At 43.4% G+C, this 16,463-nt stretch overlaps 2 protein-coding genes across 4 annotated transcripts in view; one reads left to right on the top strand and one right to left on the bottom strand.

The window, feature by feature from the left end:
• Positions 1–16,463, top strand: part of LOC308166379 (chromobox protein homolog 3-like) — a gene marked incomplete at its 3' end in the record, with an annotated part of 245,305 nt that overhangs the window by 46,459 nt on the left and 182,383 nt on the right. The window lies entirely within an intron of this gene.
• slc4a7 (solute carrier family 4 member 7) overlaps positions 5,946–16,463 on the bottom strand; it is a 45,837-nt gene continuing 35,319 nt past the window's right edge. For 2 of the 3 annotated variants that reach the window (XM_080540658.1, XM_080540659.1), the window contains exons 14-25: positions 16,190–16,435; positions 15,649–15,754; positions 15,387–15,548; positions 14,810–14,923; positions 13,585–13,746; positions 12,809–13,060; positions 12,347–12,415; positions 11,842–12,015; positions 11,414–11,545; positions 10,403–10,482; positions 9,500–9,607; positions 5,946–8,639 (exon numbers count right to left, since the gene is read on the bottom strand). In XM_080540658.1, coding sequence (XP_080396784.1) covers positions 8,558–8,639; positions 9,500–9,607; positions 10,403–10,482; positions 11,414–11,545; positions 11,842–12,015; positions 12,347–12,415; positions 12,809–13,060; positions 13,585–13,746; positions 14,810–14,923; positions 15,387–15,548; positions 15,649–15,754; positions 16,190–16,435 — 1,687 coding nt within the window. In that variant the 3' untranslated portion in view covers positions 5,946–8,557. Of the gene's footprint in view, positions 8,640–9,499; positions 9,608–10,402; positions 10,483–11,413; positions 11,546–11,841; positions 12,016–12,346; positions 12,416–12,808; positions 13,061–13,584; positions 13,747–14,809; positions 14,924–15,386; positions 15,549–15,648; positions 15,755–16,189; positions 16,436–16,463 lie in introns of those variants that run through there. The other variant, XM_080540660.1, reaches the window with a different exon arrangement.

A 16,463-nucleotide genomic window follows, 5' to 3' on the forward strand; every position in this document is an offset into this window, starting at 1 on the left:
GGTTCCACTCCATAACTAGGGTTCCACTCTATAACTATAGAGTTCCACTCCAGAACTAGGGTTCCACTCCAGAACTAGGGTACCACTCCATAACTAGGGTTCCACTCCATAATTAGGGTTCCACTCCATAATTAGGGTTCCATTCCATAACTAGGGTTCCACTCCATAACTAGGGGTCCATTCCATAACTAGGGTTCCACTCCATAACTAGGGTTCCACTCCATACCTAGGGTTCCACTCCATAACTAGGGTTCCACTCCATAACTAGGGTTCCACTCCATACCTAGGGTTCCACTCCAGAACTAAGGTTCCACTCCAGAACTAGGGTTCCACTCCAGAACTAGGGTACCACTCCATAACTAGGGTTCCACTCTATAACTAGGGTTCCACTCCGTAACTAGGGTTCCACTCCATAACTAGGGTTCCACTCCATAACTAGGGTTCCACTCCATACCTAGGGTTCCACTCTATAACAAGGGTTCCACTCCATACCTAGGGTTCCACTCCATACCTAGGGTTCCACTCCAGAACTAGGGTTCCACTCCAGAACTAGGGTTCCACTCTATAACTAGGGTTCCACTCCATAACTAGGGTTCCACTCCATACCTAGGGTTCCACTCTATAACTAGGGTTCCACTCCATAACTAGGGTTCCACTCCATAACTAGGGTTCCACTCTATAACTAGGGTTCCACTCCACAACTAGGGTTCCACTCCATAACTAGGGTACACACACACACACAAACACACACACACACACAGGTGCCTCGGGTTCCACTCCATAACTAGGGTTCCACTCCATAACTAGGGTTCCACTCCATAACTAGGGTTCCACTCCATAACTAGGGTTCCACTCTATAACTAGGGTTCCACTCCATAACTAGGGTTCCACTCCATACCTAGGGTTCCACTCCATAACTAGGGTTCCACTCCATAACTAGGGTTCCACTCTATAACAAGGGTTCCACTCCATACCTAGGGTTCCACTCCATACCTAGGGTTCCACTCCATAACTAGGGTTCCACTCCATAACTAGGGTTCCACTCTATAACAAGGGTTCCACTCTATAACAAGGGTTCCACTCCATACCTAGGGTTCCACTCCATACCTAGGGTTCCACTCCAGAACTAGGGTTCCACTCCAGAACTAGGGTTCCACTCCAGAACTAGGGTTCCACTCTATAACTAGGGTTCCACTCCATAACTAGGGTTCCACTCTATAACTAGGGTTCCACTCCATAACTAGGGTTCCACTCCATACCTAGGGTTCCACTCCATACCTAGGGTTCCACTCCATAACTAGGGTTCCACTCCATAACTAGGGTTCCACTCCATACCTAGGGTTCCACTCTATAACAAGGGTTCCACTCCATACCTAGGGTTCCACTCCATACCTAGGGTTCCACTCCATAACTAGGGTTCCACTCCAGAACTAGGGTTCCACTCCAGAACTAGGGTTCCACTCCAGAACTAGGGTTCCACTCCATAACTAGGGTTCCACTCTATAACTAGGGTTCCACTCCATAACTAGGGTTCCACTCCATAACTAGGGTTCCACTCTATAACAAGGGTTCCACTCCATACCTAGGGTTCCACTCCATACCTAGGGTTCCACTCCATAACTAGGGTTCCACTCCAGAACTAGGGTTCCACTCTATAACTAGGGTTCCACTCCATAACTAGGGTTCCACTCCATACCTAGGGTTCCACTCTATAACTAGGGTTCCACTCCATAACTAGGGTTCCACTCCATAACTAGGGTTCCACTCTATAACTAGGGTTCCACTCCACAACTAGGGTTCCACTCCATAACTAGGGTACACACACACACACACACACACAGGTGCCTCGGGTTCCACTCCATAACTAGGGTTCCACTCCATAACTAGGGTTCCACTCCATAACTAGGGTTCCACTCCATAACTAGGGTTCCACTCTATAACTAGGGTTCCACTCCATAACTAGGGTTCCACTCCATAATTAGGGTTCCACTCCATAACTAGGGTTCCACTCCATACCTAGGGTTCCACTCCATAACTAGGGTTCCACTCCATAACTAGGGTTCCACTCCATACCTAGGGTTCCACTCTATAACAAGGGTTCCACTCCATACCTAGGGTTCCACTCCATAACTAGGGTTCCACTCCATAACTAGGGTTCCACTCCATACCTAGGGTTCCACTCTATAACAAGGGTTCCACTCCATACCTAGGGTTCCACTCCATACCTAGGGTTCCACTCCATAACTAGGGTTCCACTCCAGAACTAGGGTTCCACTCCAGAACTAGGGTTCCACTCTATAACTAGGGTTCCACTCCATAACTAGGGTTCCACTCCATAACTAGGGTTCCACTCTATAACTAGGGTTCCACTCCATAACTAGGGTTCCACTCCATAATTAGGGTTCCACTCCATAACTAGGGTTCCACTCCATACCTAGGGTTCCACTCCAGAACTAGGGTTCCACTCCAGAACTAGGGTTCCACTCCAGAACTAGGGTTCCACTCCAGAACTAGGGTACCACTCCATAACTAGGGTTCCACTCTATAACTAGGGTTCCACTCCGTAACTAGGGTTCCACTCCATAACTAGGGTTCCACTCTATAACTAGGGTACCACTCCATAACTAGGGTTCCACTCTATAACTAGGGTTCCACTCCATAACTAGGGTTCCACTCCAGAACTAGGGTTCCACTCCATAACTAGGGTTCCACTCCATAACTAGGGTTCCACTCTATAACTAGGGTTCCACTCCATAACTAGGGTTCCACTCCATAATTAGGGTTCCACTCCATAACTAGGGTTCCACTCCATAACTAGGGTTCCACTCCAGAACTAGGGTTCCACTCCAGAACTAGGGTTCCACTCCAGAACTAGGGTACCACTCCATAACTAGGGTTCCACTCTATAACTAGGGTTCCACTCCGTAACTAGGGTTCCACTCCATAACTAGGGTTCCACTCTATAACTAGGGTACCACTCCATAACTAGGGTTCCACTCTATAACTAGGGTTCCACTCCATAATTAGGGTTCCACTCCATAACTAGGGTTCCACTCCAGAACTAGGGTTCCACTCTATAACAAGGGTTCCACTCCATACCTAGGGTTCCACTCCATACCTAGGGTTCCACTCCATACCTAGGGTTCCACTCCAGAACTAGGGTTCCACTCCAGAACTAGGGTTCCACTCCAGAACTAGGGTACCACTCCATAACTAGGGTTCCACTCTATAACTAGGGTTCCACTCCGTAACTAGGGTTCCACTCCATAACTAGGGTTCCACTCTATAACTAGGGTTCCACTCCATAACTAGGGTTCCACTCCATAATTAGGGTTCCACTCCATAACTAGGGTTCCACTCCATACCTAGGGTTCCACTCCAGAACTAGGGTTCCACTCCAGAACTAGGGTTCCACTCCAGAACTAGGGTTCCACTCCAGAACTAGGGTACCACTCCATAACTAGGGTTCCACTCTATAACTAGGGTTCCACTCCGTAACTAGGGTTCCACTCCATAACTAGGGTTCCACTCTATAACTAGGGTACCACTCCATAACTAGGGTTCCACTCTATAACTAGGGTTCCACTCCATAACTAGGGTTCCACTCCAGAACTAGGGTTCCACTCCATAACTAGGGTTCCACTCCATAACTAGGGTTCCACTCTATAACTAGGGTTCCACTCCATAACTAGGGTTCCACTCCATAATTAGGGCTCCACTCCATAACTAGGGTTCCACTCCATAACTAGGGTTCCACTCCAGAACTAGGGTTCCACTCCAGAACTAGGGTTCCACTCCAGAACTAGGGTACCACTCCATAACTAGGGTTCCACTCTATAACTAGGGTTCCACTCCGTAACTAGGGTTCCACTCCATAACTAGGGTTCCACTCTATAACTAGGGTACCACTCCATAACTAGGGTTCCACTCTATAACTAGGGTTCCACTCCATAATTAGGGTTCCACTCCATAACTAGGGTTCCACTCCAGAACTAGGGTTCCACTCTATAACAAGGGTTCCACTCCATACCTAGGGTTCCACTCCATACCTAGGGTTCCACTCCATACCTAGGGTTCCACTCCAGAACTAGGGTTCCACTCCAGAACTAGGGTTCCACTCCAGAACTAGGGTACCACTCCATAACTAGGGTTCCACTCTATAACTAGGGTTCCACTCCGTAACTAGGGTTCCACTCCATAACTAGGGTTCCACTCTATAACTAGGGTACCACTCCATAACTAGGGTTCCACTCTATAACTAGGGTTCCACTCCATAACTAGGGTTCCACTCCAGAACTAGGGTTCCACTCCATAACTAGGGTTCCACTCCATAACTAGGGTTCCACTCTATAACTAGGGTTCCACTCCATAACTAGGGTTCCACTCCATAATTAGGGTTCCACTCCATAACTAGGGTTCCACTCCATAACTAGGGTTCCACTCCAGAACTAGGGTTCCACTCCAGAACTAGGGTTCCACTCCAGAACTAGGGTACCACTCCATAACTAGGGTTCCACTCTATAACTAGGGTTCCACTCCGTAACTAGGGTTCCACTCCATAACTAGGGTTCCACTCTATAACTAGGGTACCACTCCATAACTAGGGTTCCACTCTATAACTAGGGTTCCACTCTATAATTAGGGTTCCACTCCATAACTAGGGTTCCACTCCAGAACTAGGGTTCCACTCTATAACAAGGGTTCCACTCCATACCTAGGGTTCCACTCCATACCTAGGGTTCCACTCCATACCTAGGGTTCCACTCCAGAACTAGGGTTCCACTCCAGAACTAGGGTTCCACTCTATAACTAGGGTTCCACTCCATAACTAGGGTTCCACTCCATAATTAGGGTTCCACTCCATAACTAGGGTTCCACTCCAGAACTAGGGTTCCACTCCATAACTAGGGTTCCACTCCATAACTAGGGTTCCACTCTATAACTAGGGTTCCACTCCATAACTAGGGTTCCACTCCATACCTAGGGTTCCACTCCATAACTAGGGTTCCACTCCAGAACTAGGGTTCCACTCCAGAACTAGGGTTCCACTCCAGAACTAGGGTTCCACTCCATAACTAGGGTTCCACTCTATAACTAGGGTTCCACTCCATAACTAGGGTTCCACTCCATAACTAGGGTTCCACTCCATAACTAGGGTTCCACTCTATAACTAGGGTTCCACTCCACAACTAGGGTTCCACTCCATAACTAGGGTACACACACACACACACACACACACACACAAAGTCCGGCCCCCACAGTGTATGCTTTGAAAAATTCTGGCACTTGGACAAATATAGTTGGTGACCCCTGCTCTAGACATTCGGTGTAATGTATGGCTGAGCAAGTTACATGAATTAAAAGGTAAATGTACACTATTTCACATTATTTGGGACATTTTGAACAGTTTAAAGTCCCAACACGGCTATTTTGCCTGACAGTGGACGTAGAACTTTCAACTCGTCCACCAATAATATTGCGGCCAGAACATTTGACCACGCTACTGTAAGGACTTGACTGGAATGGTCCCACTGATTATCATTTGCATCCTCTGCGAATGGATTGAACCAACAGATCTCTTCTTTTACTGTCCGCTCTTTGGGGAAGAGTATTCAATTAAAATAAACGAGGACTTTTTAAAATATTTGGTGCGTAAAATAGTATCCAGCAGCTTTTAGGCATGGTGACACTAGCTTTTCCAATAAGGCACCAGCACTTTTCCACACTTGCTTTCCCCCAAAAGGGTGTGTGGTCATTCTGATGACAGCGAGGTGATAAATTGTTGATGATGTTCCTGATTGTAATCATGGTAACACAGCTATCAAACATGTTCAACATTTACTTCCATAGGCTGCACCTTGGTTATGACTGAAGCCCATGCCAATGCAGTTACAACCAAGAATTTCTCAAAGAAGGCCCACAAAGACTGCTACAATGTAATAACATTTATTGCTTTTCTTTTACAATGTCATTTCCATTACAAAAAATATGTTTATTTTGCCTGTTTTACGCACTTCCCTCTCGTCCCCACCTCATCATAAGAATAGTATAGGTACTATTCATTGTACAGTTGAAGAACAATCATTAACAACTTAACTGACATCAAACCAAACTGTGACATGAGGTGAGGTTGGATTTGGCTACTGGACTGAAATGATAAGTCACATTATAAAGAAACCTCATGACATGACCCATCCAGGTTTGACATACATCTCAATAATCTGTGGTCAACACTGGTGGCAGAACTTATCTAACAGTTCTGCAGAACTTTGTTCTGTGTTCTACTGTCCTTTAGGGAAGCCACTGAGGAATGGCACATCAGACAGCTATTAATAAACTCCCCAGTGTTCAGCAAGTCCTAAACCAGTCCCATTGCTAAAGCACTTCACTGTCAAGTGACAAAAGAACACATACATTTTAAAACATTCACATGTATGAGGCAATAAATGCCCATGAGGGAGACAAACAGCTCTTGCAAAAGTCTATACCGTATTTTTTTAAACAGAGGGGAAAAGCACAGTTGCTTTATCTTGACATATACTTCTATCAATAAGGTAAATAACTGGCTAAATCAATATGGTGTTTAGGCAAGAACTGTCAGTCATCTGAATTGTTGGTCTTAATGGGTGTCCTCTCTTTATTTATTACAATTACACTCAATCAACCAATCAATTTGGCTTAACACTACAACATAAACGTAATTTAATTAGAATGTTATTTCACATGATTCAATTCATTAAACACATTATTGAAGACTCCGTGAACATCTAATTTATGTTCCAGTATGGCCTCCTGTAACAGTATTTGATTTTAAAATACAATACAATACAATTCCTATTCATTAGAACTTGGAACAAATATTTTTCTTAGCATTAAGCGTTTTTTAAAAAAAAAACCTAGCCAAGCCTTGAGGTTGAAAGGAAGAGAGAGGCAGAGAGAAAGAAAAAGAGAAAGAAAGAGCAAAGAAGAAGAAGGGTCCATTATTTGGCAGCGCTAGTTGACTTCAGAGTGAGGAAGCGAGAGAGTGAGTGAGTAAGAGAGATGAGGACCTCGCTGAGCCCATGACTTCCTGAGACTGATCTTAGTAGATATTTATAGAAAAGGTACATGTAGTCTCTCCCAACTTTCGCGATGTGGCATGCGTACCTAAAGTGCACAGATATAACTGACAGGAAATTAAAGTAATTAATTAAACGGCTGGTCAAAACAAACAACAACCCTTCAACCCTCCCACCCCGACCACAAACTCTACAATGTAGAGACACTCAAAATAAATACAAATGCTATACATATAGTAATCCATATATAGATAACAATGGTGATGATAAAAAAAACAATATAAAATATATATCCCATAACAGTAAATATTCCATTGAATGTAAACCATTTTAATGGATAAAAAGTCATTTCCACCATCATCTTAGCAAGGGTACGGCAGGTCTTTTAAGATTTCGTCAGCAAACTACCATAGATAAAACCCAGGCTATATTATCTTGTACAGCAAGAAGAATATTGAATAGTTCTAGCATCCTCAACTGTGTTGAGGCCAAAGGCACCGGTTCTGCTCTACTAAGTATCGTTCAACCAACACACACCTATGGACATTGTGCAGGTAAAACCCTTAAGAGTATATTGTAGCGAACGGGACTGGGAGAGTAACTTGCCCCATGTGGGTCTCTAACCCCGATCTCCCGCATACCAACTGGCCGTGCTAACCACAACCCCAGGAGAGTTAACTCCCTTGGCGGGGTTGCTAACAGGCCTTATACAGGCTCGTTATACTATCCCCACCGTTCAGGAGAGTGTGCCCTCACGCTTCACTATATCAAGTCCCTCAAGTGGACATGACTCTCCGACGGCACGCACACGCACACGCACACGCACACGCACACGCACACGCACACACACACACACACACAAATTTAAACAAACAATAAAAAATAAACTTCAGGTGTGTTTCAGACTGAGCTCGAGAGTTGTTGTGGTCGAGCCATTCTGGGTGCTTTGATGCTGCTTGATCTCAAACTGGGTACCTTGGACTCTTAACACATTCTTTTAACCACTTGGGTGCAATGTATTATTAATAAATACATGCTATACACATTTAGCTTTATACATTTCTATATGTGTATAACGTGTACTGGACAATGATGATAAACACACTATGGGTGTGATAAGAGGGTAAACTGCCTTGTTCATAATGCTATAATATTATACACAGATGTGATACAAGGACAGATTCAGAACATGATTCAGAACATGTCGCAGACAATCTATGGATATTTTAAAAAGCCTGAACTCACTCCAACATAATCCAGTGGTTCTCCATGTACACCTGAATGTAAAATCATGTTGTTGTTTTTTTTTACCTTAAAATCATGATCAAATAAAAGATTAATTTCTCACAGACTCATTTCACAATAAGAACTCAAGCATGGTAACACAGAGCCCATTGTGCCCCCTGGTCTGCCTTCTTGGCTTTGGTATGGCAGTGGCTGCTAGGGCAGGGTCATTAAACGGCGACACTGCCCCCTGGTGTACAAGAGAGGTAAGCAGCTCATAAGAAAGACTCTGCATCAACAATCTTTGCCCCCTGATCGTCTTCCAAATGTATCTTAACACAGGACACCTTCTCCTGGCTGTGAACAGAGAAAACAGCAATAATGATTAACATGATTATCACACACGACCAATTCATCATAATCACCACCATGAACAATTTACTGAAGTCGTCGTCATCATCATCAAGTATATGAGATGATGTGGAAGACATGCTTAGCCAAACCACACTTAACTTTCTAAACTGAGATATTGGGATTGACCCAAACTTGGGTAATTGAAACAAAATATTCTGAATGAAAATGCAAACTATTTTCAAAATATAACAACTATTTTTTAAAAGCAGCACTATTAACATTGGACAAACTATTGCCTTTTGAGTTGGCTTAACCCTAAAGTCATTGAAAGGTTATCTTAAGTTTAATGCTAACACGCACAAAACACGTGAGTGGGAGATCTGGGTTCAACTTCTGACCTGGCTAAGAGAAGAGGGTGGTATTACACAGCGATTACAGAGAGAAACATGTTTACTTCTCTTGGACTTCGGTAAAGCTGTTTTGCACTCAGTGAACCTTTTCTTTATAAAAATGGGTTTAGATTTTTAACATAGATTTTTAACGTTTGTGATTTATAGAGGGGTAGGCAGACTCACTAAGGACATTACCGTATATAAATTAGTGAGCAATCAAAATTTGGGGTCCAAAGACTATCTTTGAGGGATCAATGAAGGAATTCAGGTAAACTAATCTCTTAAGGAGACTTCACAAGTGTAAGCAATTATGGAAATCCAACAGCCCTCAAATAGCTTAAATGGGGATTTTGTTGTCACCTACTTTATATCCTCTTTTCCAGGTTGAGTCATGGAAGTTAGATGAAAGGGAGCATGTTTTTGAGAGAGGAGCAGTGGAAAGCATAATGACTCAGAGGAGTTATAGCCTACCTTGCACTAGGTTTCAGAGCTTTGGCACTCTCAGAGCTCATGGCAACAGCTTTCCATATCGCGGTTTTGGCCATTTCATCAGAAATGTTTACTACAGAGGGGTCTGAACTGCAGGACACACAGACACACATACACACACACACACACACACACACACACACACATTTTAAATGCTTTATTTACGTCCACATAAATGTACAATATCTAAAGGACATAAATACTATCAGTGCATTTTGACCTTATGAAAACAGTCAGTTACAGTAGTGCTGAGCCAACAACCAGTTATGCCTACACATAGGATGTTATTCACACCAAATGATGATTACAGTGGATTGACAGATACCGTATCAATACTGTGTACAATACCAGCTCATGGGTACAAGAAGCACACACACACACACACACACACACACACACACACACACACACACACACACACACACACACACACACACACACACACACACACAGTTATCTGGACAAAACACAGTGCCTGCAGAGTTGGGCTTGCTAGATCTAAATTCAAGCCACTTGAAAAATAATATATGCCTGATGTCTGCATTGAGGATCAGCAATGATAGGCTATGGTAAGTGGACAATGATTTTCTTAAGATACTGTATATTTAGAAATATTGTTATAAAGTGTTATATATAACGCACTGAAATAATCCCACACTAATGACTTTGAAAATACAGTACTTTCTTTAAAAAACTATTCTAACCTTAAAACCCCCCAGAATAAACCGTTTTTGCATGTACTATATATCGTCTGTCTCAAAAAAAAATCCTAAAATTTACATTTTTATTTTACTTTTGCAGTTTGTGACCTACTCCTCTTCATAGTGTATTACCTCTGTTACTATTGTATCCATGGCAACTGAATGCCCCCCCCCCCGTACTCACCAAACTTTGAGGGTCTTAACAGGATCTTCGTCGTATGGGTGTCCTATGCAGTCATGGACATCTAGCATCTGCTGTGCCTCCTACAACCAAGCACAGTAACAGTGAGTGAGGAGGACAGCACATCTACAACCATGGGAGCACCGGGGTCATTTTCTTCTACTCTACATGAAGCTCTTATAACAACACATCCAGAACAGACTTACTTATCAAATGTACATTTGGCACAGTAATAGCTGTGCACAGTGAAATGACTGGCATGCTGCTAGATGATAAGTAAGTAAGTAAGCTAGCTAGGATTGGAAACAAATTCTAGTTATGAAATTATATTTAGCACTACTTTGGCTGATGTGATGTGAGTTGGTTTGGTACATCAGTTAATTAGCCAACTTGGTAACATTAGCATAGAAAATTACTTGTGAAATTAGCTAGCAAAGACAGCGTCATGGCGTTCGAAATACCCGACACTATTTGGCATGATTACTAGTCATCTCCGGGTGTGCAGGAGTCAAGGCCCATTTACAGGAGACTTGGGCTGTCTACCAAGATAAATAAGACTCTACATAAAGCACTATTATACATTTTGTGCCTTGAAATATTCTATAATCTAGAGTGCGTATAACTAGAGTAGAATATTCTAAGCTTTTGTAGTTGTGTAATCAGCATACTCAGGTGTCAGATTACCAATTGTTTACCATTATCGAGTGCAAAGGTAGAATTTTCTTTTTACTCACTAGGTCAAATGACCCCACCCATGGCTGTTCTAGTGTTAAGGTACACCGCAACTTCCTTCTAGTGACCCTCATCCATTGCACAGAGTTCTAGTTCAACCTTTGGCCTTGTCTGCAGAATAACAGGCTTTGCATAAGACTAATCCTAGACAAAAATGCATTTTAGAGAAAATGTTATCTAGTCCAAGACTAAGATCAATCTGTGTCCATGGAAACAGCCGTCAGTGAAACAGTCCATCAGCACTCAGATTGACACAACACACACACACACACACACACACACCTCCTTTGCTTTCTTCTTCTTATCATCCTCCTTCTTCTTTTTGCTCTCAGGCATCAGGTCATCCAGCCAGCTCAGCTCCCTCTTAGTGAAAAAGAAGTCCAACAGCTTCCGCACAAACACCAGAGCCAAGACCTAGAGCACGCACACACACACACACGATCAGTGTCAACAAAAGTGATCTGTTCGAATTGAAAAACATTTCAAACATTAAAATCTGACTACTATTCCTGTAGCCCTGTGATAATAGCGCTCTCTCTCTCTCTCTCTCTCTCTCTCTCTCTCTCTCTCTCTCTCTCTCTCAATGAATGAAGAAATACTACAAGGTGGACTGAATTCCATCATTAAAAAAGTTGAAGATAATAATGGTTATATTATTATAATATCCGTAATGCATGTAGTGTAGACGCCTGTGTGCAGAGTCACCATACCATCATGGGGAAGACGACGGCGGCGGCGGAAGCCTTGATGACCCACAGAAGCACCAGACAGGTGAGCTGGACTAGGGTGAAGACGTGGACCTTCCACAGGGGCACGTAACGCAGGTAGATCAGGTCAGGCTGGTGCTTGGAAGGCATGCCGAACAGCTTGATACGGTCAAAGAACTACAGGAGGATGAACCAAACACAACTTTTATTGAAACAAAACAATAATAACCACTGCAGCACAAACGTACTAACACATGGGACATGACTCACTAGAAATACTTTGAATTCTCCCTCAGTCGCTACAGTACAACAGTGACTGCACACATGTGCTGTATACTAAAACAGTGATCCACTACAAATACATGGAGGCTTGCAAACACATAAAACAGAGACCCATTGCACACACATGCACACTTACATACACTAAAATAGTGGCCTATAGCACACAAAGACAGTAAAACAGTGATGGCACACGCATGATAACACACACACACATACACATAAACACCTGGATGCCTTTGAGTGATGAAACGCCCATGTAGAGAAACACCCCGTAGAGTACTGGCATGGGAATGAACTAGAAAGGGAAAAAATGGTTGTTTCGTTATTTAGATGTTTTTATTTTTATTTTGTCACCCACACACCACCTCTAGTGCCATCAATAAATATGTTTTGGTAGAGAAAGAAGACATTGAATAAAAGTTATTATTATTACATTTATTTAAAAAGGACATTCATCTTTGGAAATCTGCCACAGAGGCGAAATTCAGTTAGACCTCCAAACGTATTAAACACAGTAACATAGAACTGTTAGAGCAATTAGAAAGCTTGAATTTTACATCCTGCACCTTGAATTTTAAAATGTATATAAAAATGTAATGCATCAACTGACGCTTTATTTGAAAACGAAGACACATTAACTGAACACACACACACACACACACACACACACACACGGCGACACCCTTGCCTTCAGCGCAGAGGTCATGAAGACAGAGCAGCCCATAAGGATGAAGATCATGAAGCCGGTGACCCTCTGCTCCCTTATGCCCAGGAACTTGGGCTGCTCCCCAGGGGCCGAGCACCCCGACTCCACCTTCAGGCTGTTGACGTGGGAGATGGAGAGGACCGTGGCCGCCACGAACCAGGGTAGGCCCATGATGGAGCACACGCCCAACATCACCGACACCACCAGCAGGTCCAGGTGGTAGCCACAGCCTTTCTACAGTGGGAGAGGGTGTGTGTGTGTGAGTGTGTGAGACAGAGAGAGAGAGAGAGAAAGAGAGAGAGATAACGTCAGGTGTGGCATTCGGACAATGATAACAATATATTACACACACACACACACACACACACAGACACAGACACACACACACAAATTGTGTATAACTGTTAGGGTTAAATAAAATAAAAGTAAAAAAAGAAATCCTAGCTACTGTAGATGCATTGCATTATGCAAAAGGAAGCCAGTGACATTACACTACATTAGTATTACATCTGTCCATTTCTTCCCCATCCAACTCTCTCCCTCTATCCTGTCCACCCCCTTTCTTTTCCCAGTCCTGAACCTTTCCACTATCCATCACTTCCCCCAAAGCTCTTCCTCTCTCTTTCTTCCCCCACCTATCTTTCTTCCCCAGTTTCCATGCCATCCTCTCTCTCACCCCATCCCACTCTCCCTTCCTCCACACTCACCCGCATTTCCATGGCTCTCTATCACCCAGGCCATCCCTCTTTTCATCTCACCTTCAGTTTGTGTTCCTTCCTGTTGATGATAACTGCAGTAATCTGCTGGTCCATGAAGATGAGGATGGTGCAGAGTAAAGCAGGGACGGCTGCAGCCAGCATAGTCCACCAGGGGTTGGTGCCCAGCGGAGAGATCAGCCAACCACGGTTCTTAGAGGTGGGCTGTGGACAGTACCGGGTACATTAATGCCATCGTTAAACTCTTAAGATTAATGCTCTATTTCACAAATGTCTGCCTAAAAACCAGACACACAAACTAAACTGCTTATAACATTAGAATATGATGATCAGATGCAAAAACAAGATGTTATTTAATAGGTAACATTTTGATGTTTTGTGTGGATATGTCAGATCATAGTTTTAGAATAACATATTACACGACATATGGCGACCCGCCATAGTCTAATTTGTCTCGGCATTGTCTTGTAAAGAAACAAACACATAGTACACGCGGACGATGTGAGTTTTACGCGTGAGCTATGTGATCTTTGGGATTTGCAATGCATCTACTGTAAGTCCATGTGATTTAGCGCTGTCGTTAATCTCCATACAATTTAGTGCTATCGATAACATCCCCCTCCTGTTGACGAAAGAGTTTAAAGGGTCCGAGGTCCACCCACCACAGTCTAAAACATCCTGTGGGAAACACTGACAAACAAATGGCTAATATGTTGTTTTCCTGGGGGTTGTTTGTGTGGGTTGGATGTGGCTGGGTTTGTGTGTGTGTGTGGAGGGGGGGAGGGGGGGGTTCATCATAGCATTCAATTTAGCTTTTGAATACTTTGGGACTTTTAGAAAAAGGGCAATACTATTTAAATTGATGTCACGGTATTCGCACATGAGGGGATTTACTTGTACCAGGTATAATCCGAACAGAACTTAAACTGCCATGGGGAAGCCCGACTGAGTCTGCCAAATGCCAAATAACTTTGTCCTTGTACACTCATATTGACGTTCATGAGATCAGGTTCATGGAGTTTGCAGATCCCCAACATAGTTGAGCAGTTGTTTGTGTGTTATGTCACGCTTGTGCAATTCCAAGTCTGTGATTGAACGGTGAACTGTAAATATTGAATGCAAAAATACTACCATCCCACTGGGGCCATCTACATTGGGAAATCAACTTTTTAACAACATACTTTGTAAATGGGAATCACATATTCACATACACAATTCATGCCATTCATTAGAAGAAAATTACAACAACAGAGAAAATTCCACATACCTCAAAGCGGTCAGGAACATTGAGTTTTGGAGAGGGAATGCCCACCAGGTAATCAACCAGGACCATGATCATGATGGTCAGGAAAACTGCAAAGTCACTGATGGTAGAGCGCACCTGCAAAGAAAAGATTCAGTGTGACAATCAACGACAAGGACTGAAAGAGAGGGAAAGCAGCATTGCAGCATTTTAAATTTGCTGGCCAAAAATAAGCAATACATAATACGAAATCACCACAATTTGTATTCTATTTGATTTAGTAAATGAAACAATGAATGTAAAAAATAAATGAAAAGAAGAATTTCAACTTCAAGTTCCACCACAGTCATTTTCAGAGATAGCAAGTTTTGTTGAACAAATGGTAAATTTCAAGTGTATAAACTTTATTCAGAGCTCTATTGATGCTGGATTACTAATCTCCTGACTATGTATTTGCCAAACCAATAAAAAAAAAAAAAAAGATTGCGACCAGCCTTGACATCCCCACACATTTAGCATGCCTAATCAGCCTTGACATCCCCACACATTTAGCATGCCTAATCAGCCTTGACATCCCCACACATTTAGCCTAATCCCAGACCTTGGTGGGGAAGTAACGCCTGGTCTTGAACTGCTTGAGGAAGGCAGAGAGGAAGAAGGTGGTGAAGAAGAGGATGACGGACCAGAAGAGCACGTCAGGGATGTAGGGGCCGTCGTGGCTGCAGGCCTGACCCACAAACACCCCCCTGAGCCTAGTGCACTCCTACAACGGAGAGAGGGAGAGTAAGAGGGAGTCATGTCATCATTGGGCCCGAGATCAGATCATATCAAATAATAATCAGCTCACACACACACAAACTTACTGTCACACCGAGTTCGCTCCAAGATATGGATTCTGGGGTGAGCTCACTGCGGTTCCAGAGCTGTTGGATCTCAGGTGTGGCGTTAGCCGGCGGAGAGCATTGACACCTGAGATGGAGTCAGCACATCACATAAAATAAATACGCAACTAACCAACCCTCCACTTAACCATGTGTAATGGCATTTAAGTCAGCTGTCATGACTACCTCATTGTGTTAATGCTGTGACAGATACAGATAGCTATTTACACCAACAGAACTACTACTACTAGCATAATGTCTTGCGGCTGAGAAAGTTCAGTTGAAGAAGATGCCGAGTAAGAGAGATGGCATTTGCTGATCTAGATTCATTATTTTGATAATAAGTTATAATAGTTAGAAGCAGTTTCAAGTTGTAAAATGTTACCCAGCTGAAAGTATTTACTTAAGTACCCTTTCATCTCATACCCAACATTGGAGTCATTACTTTAGAAGCTAAGTTTAGTTATAATACAGGACTCCTATTTTACACGGTGAAAATGGAGGCCATTTTTGTAGTTGTTACGTGTAGAAGGTGAGGTTGTCCAGGTGGTTGTGCATGTTGATGGGGTAGTGTTCCCCCAGGTGGAAGAGCTTCTCCAGGGCCTCATAGATGAAGATAATGCAGATGAGCGCGGCAAAGGCCTCCTCGGTGAAGCGTGTGATGTAGCAGACCAGACAGCTGGCGTCAGTGGCCACAAGGACAAGGCACAGGAAGGCTGTCCACAGACCGATACTGGTGCGCAAAGACAGATAGGACAGGTCATAGTCACTGGAGAGGAGAGAGAGAGAAAGAGAGA

Source organism: Nansenia antarctica (assembly GCF_963989245.1).
Source record: "Nansenia antarctica genome assembly, chromosome: 10".
Taxonomy (NCBI): Eukaryota; Metazoa; Chordata; class Actinopteri; order Argentiniformes; family Microstomatidae; genus Nansenia; species Nansenia antarctica.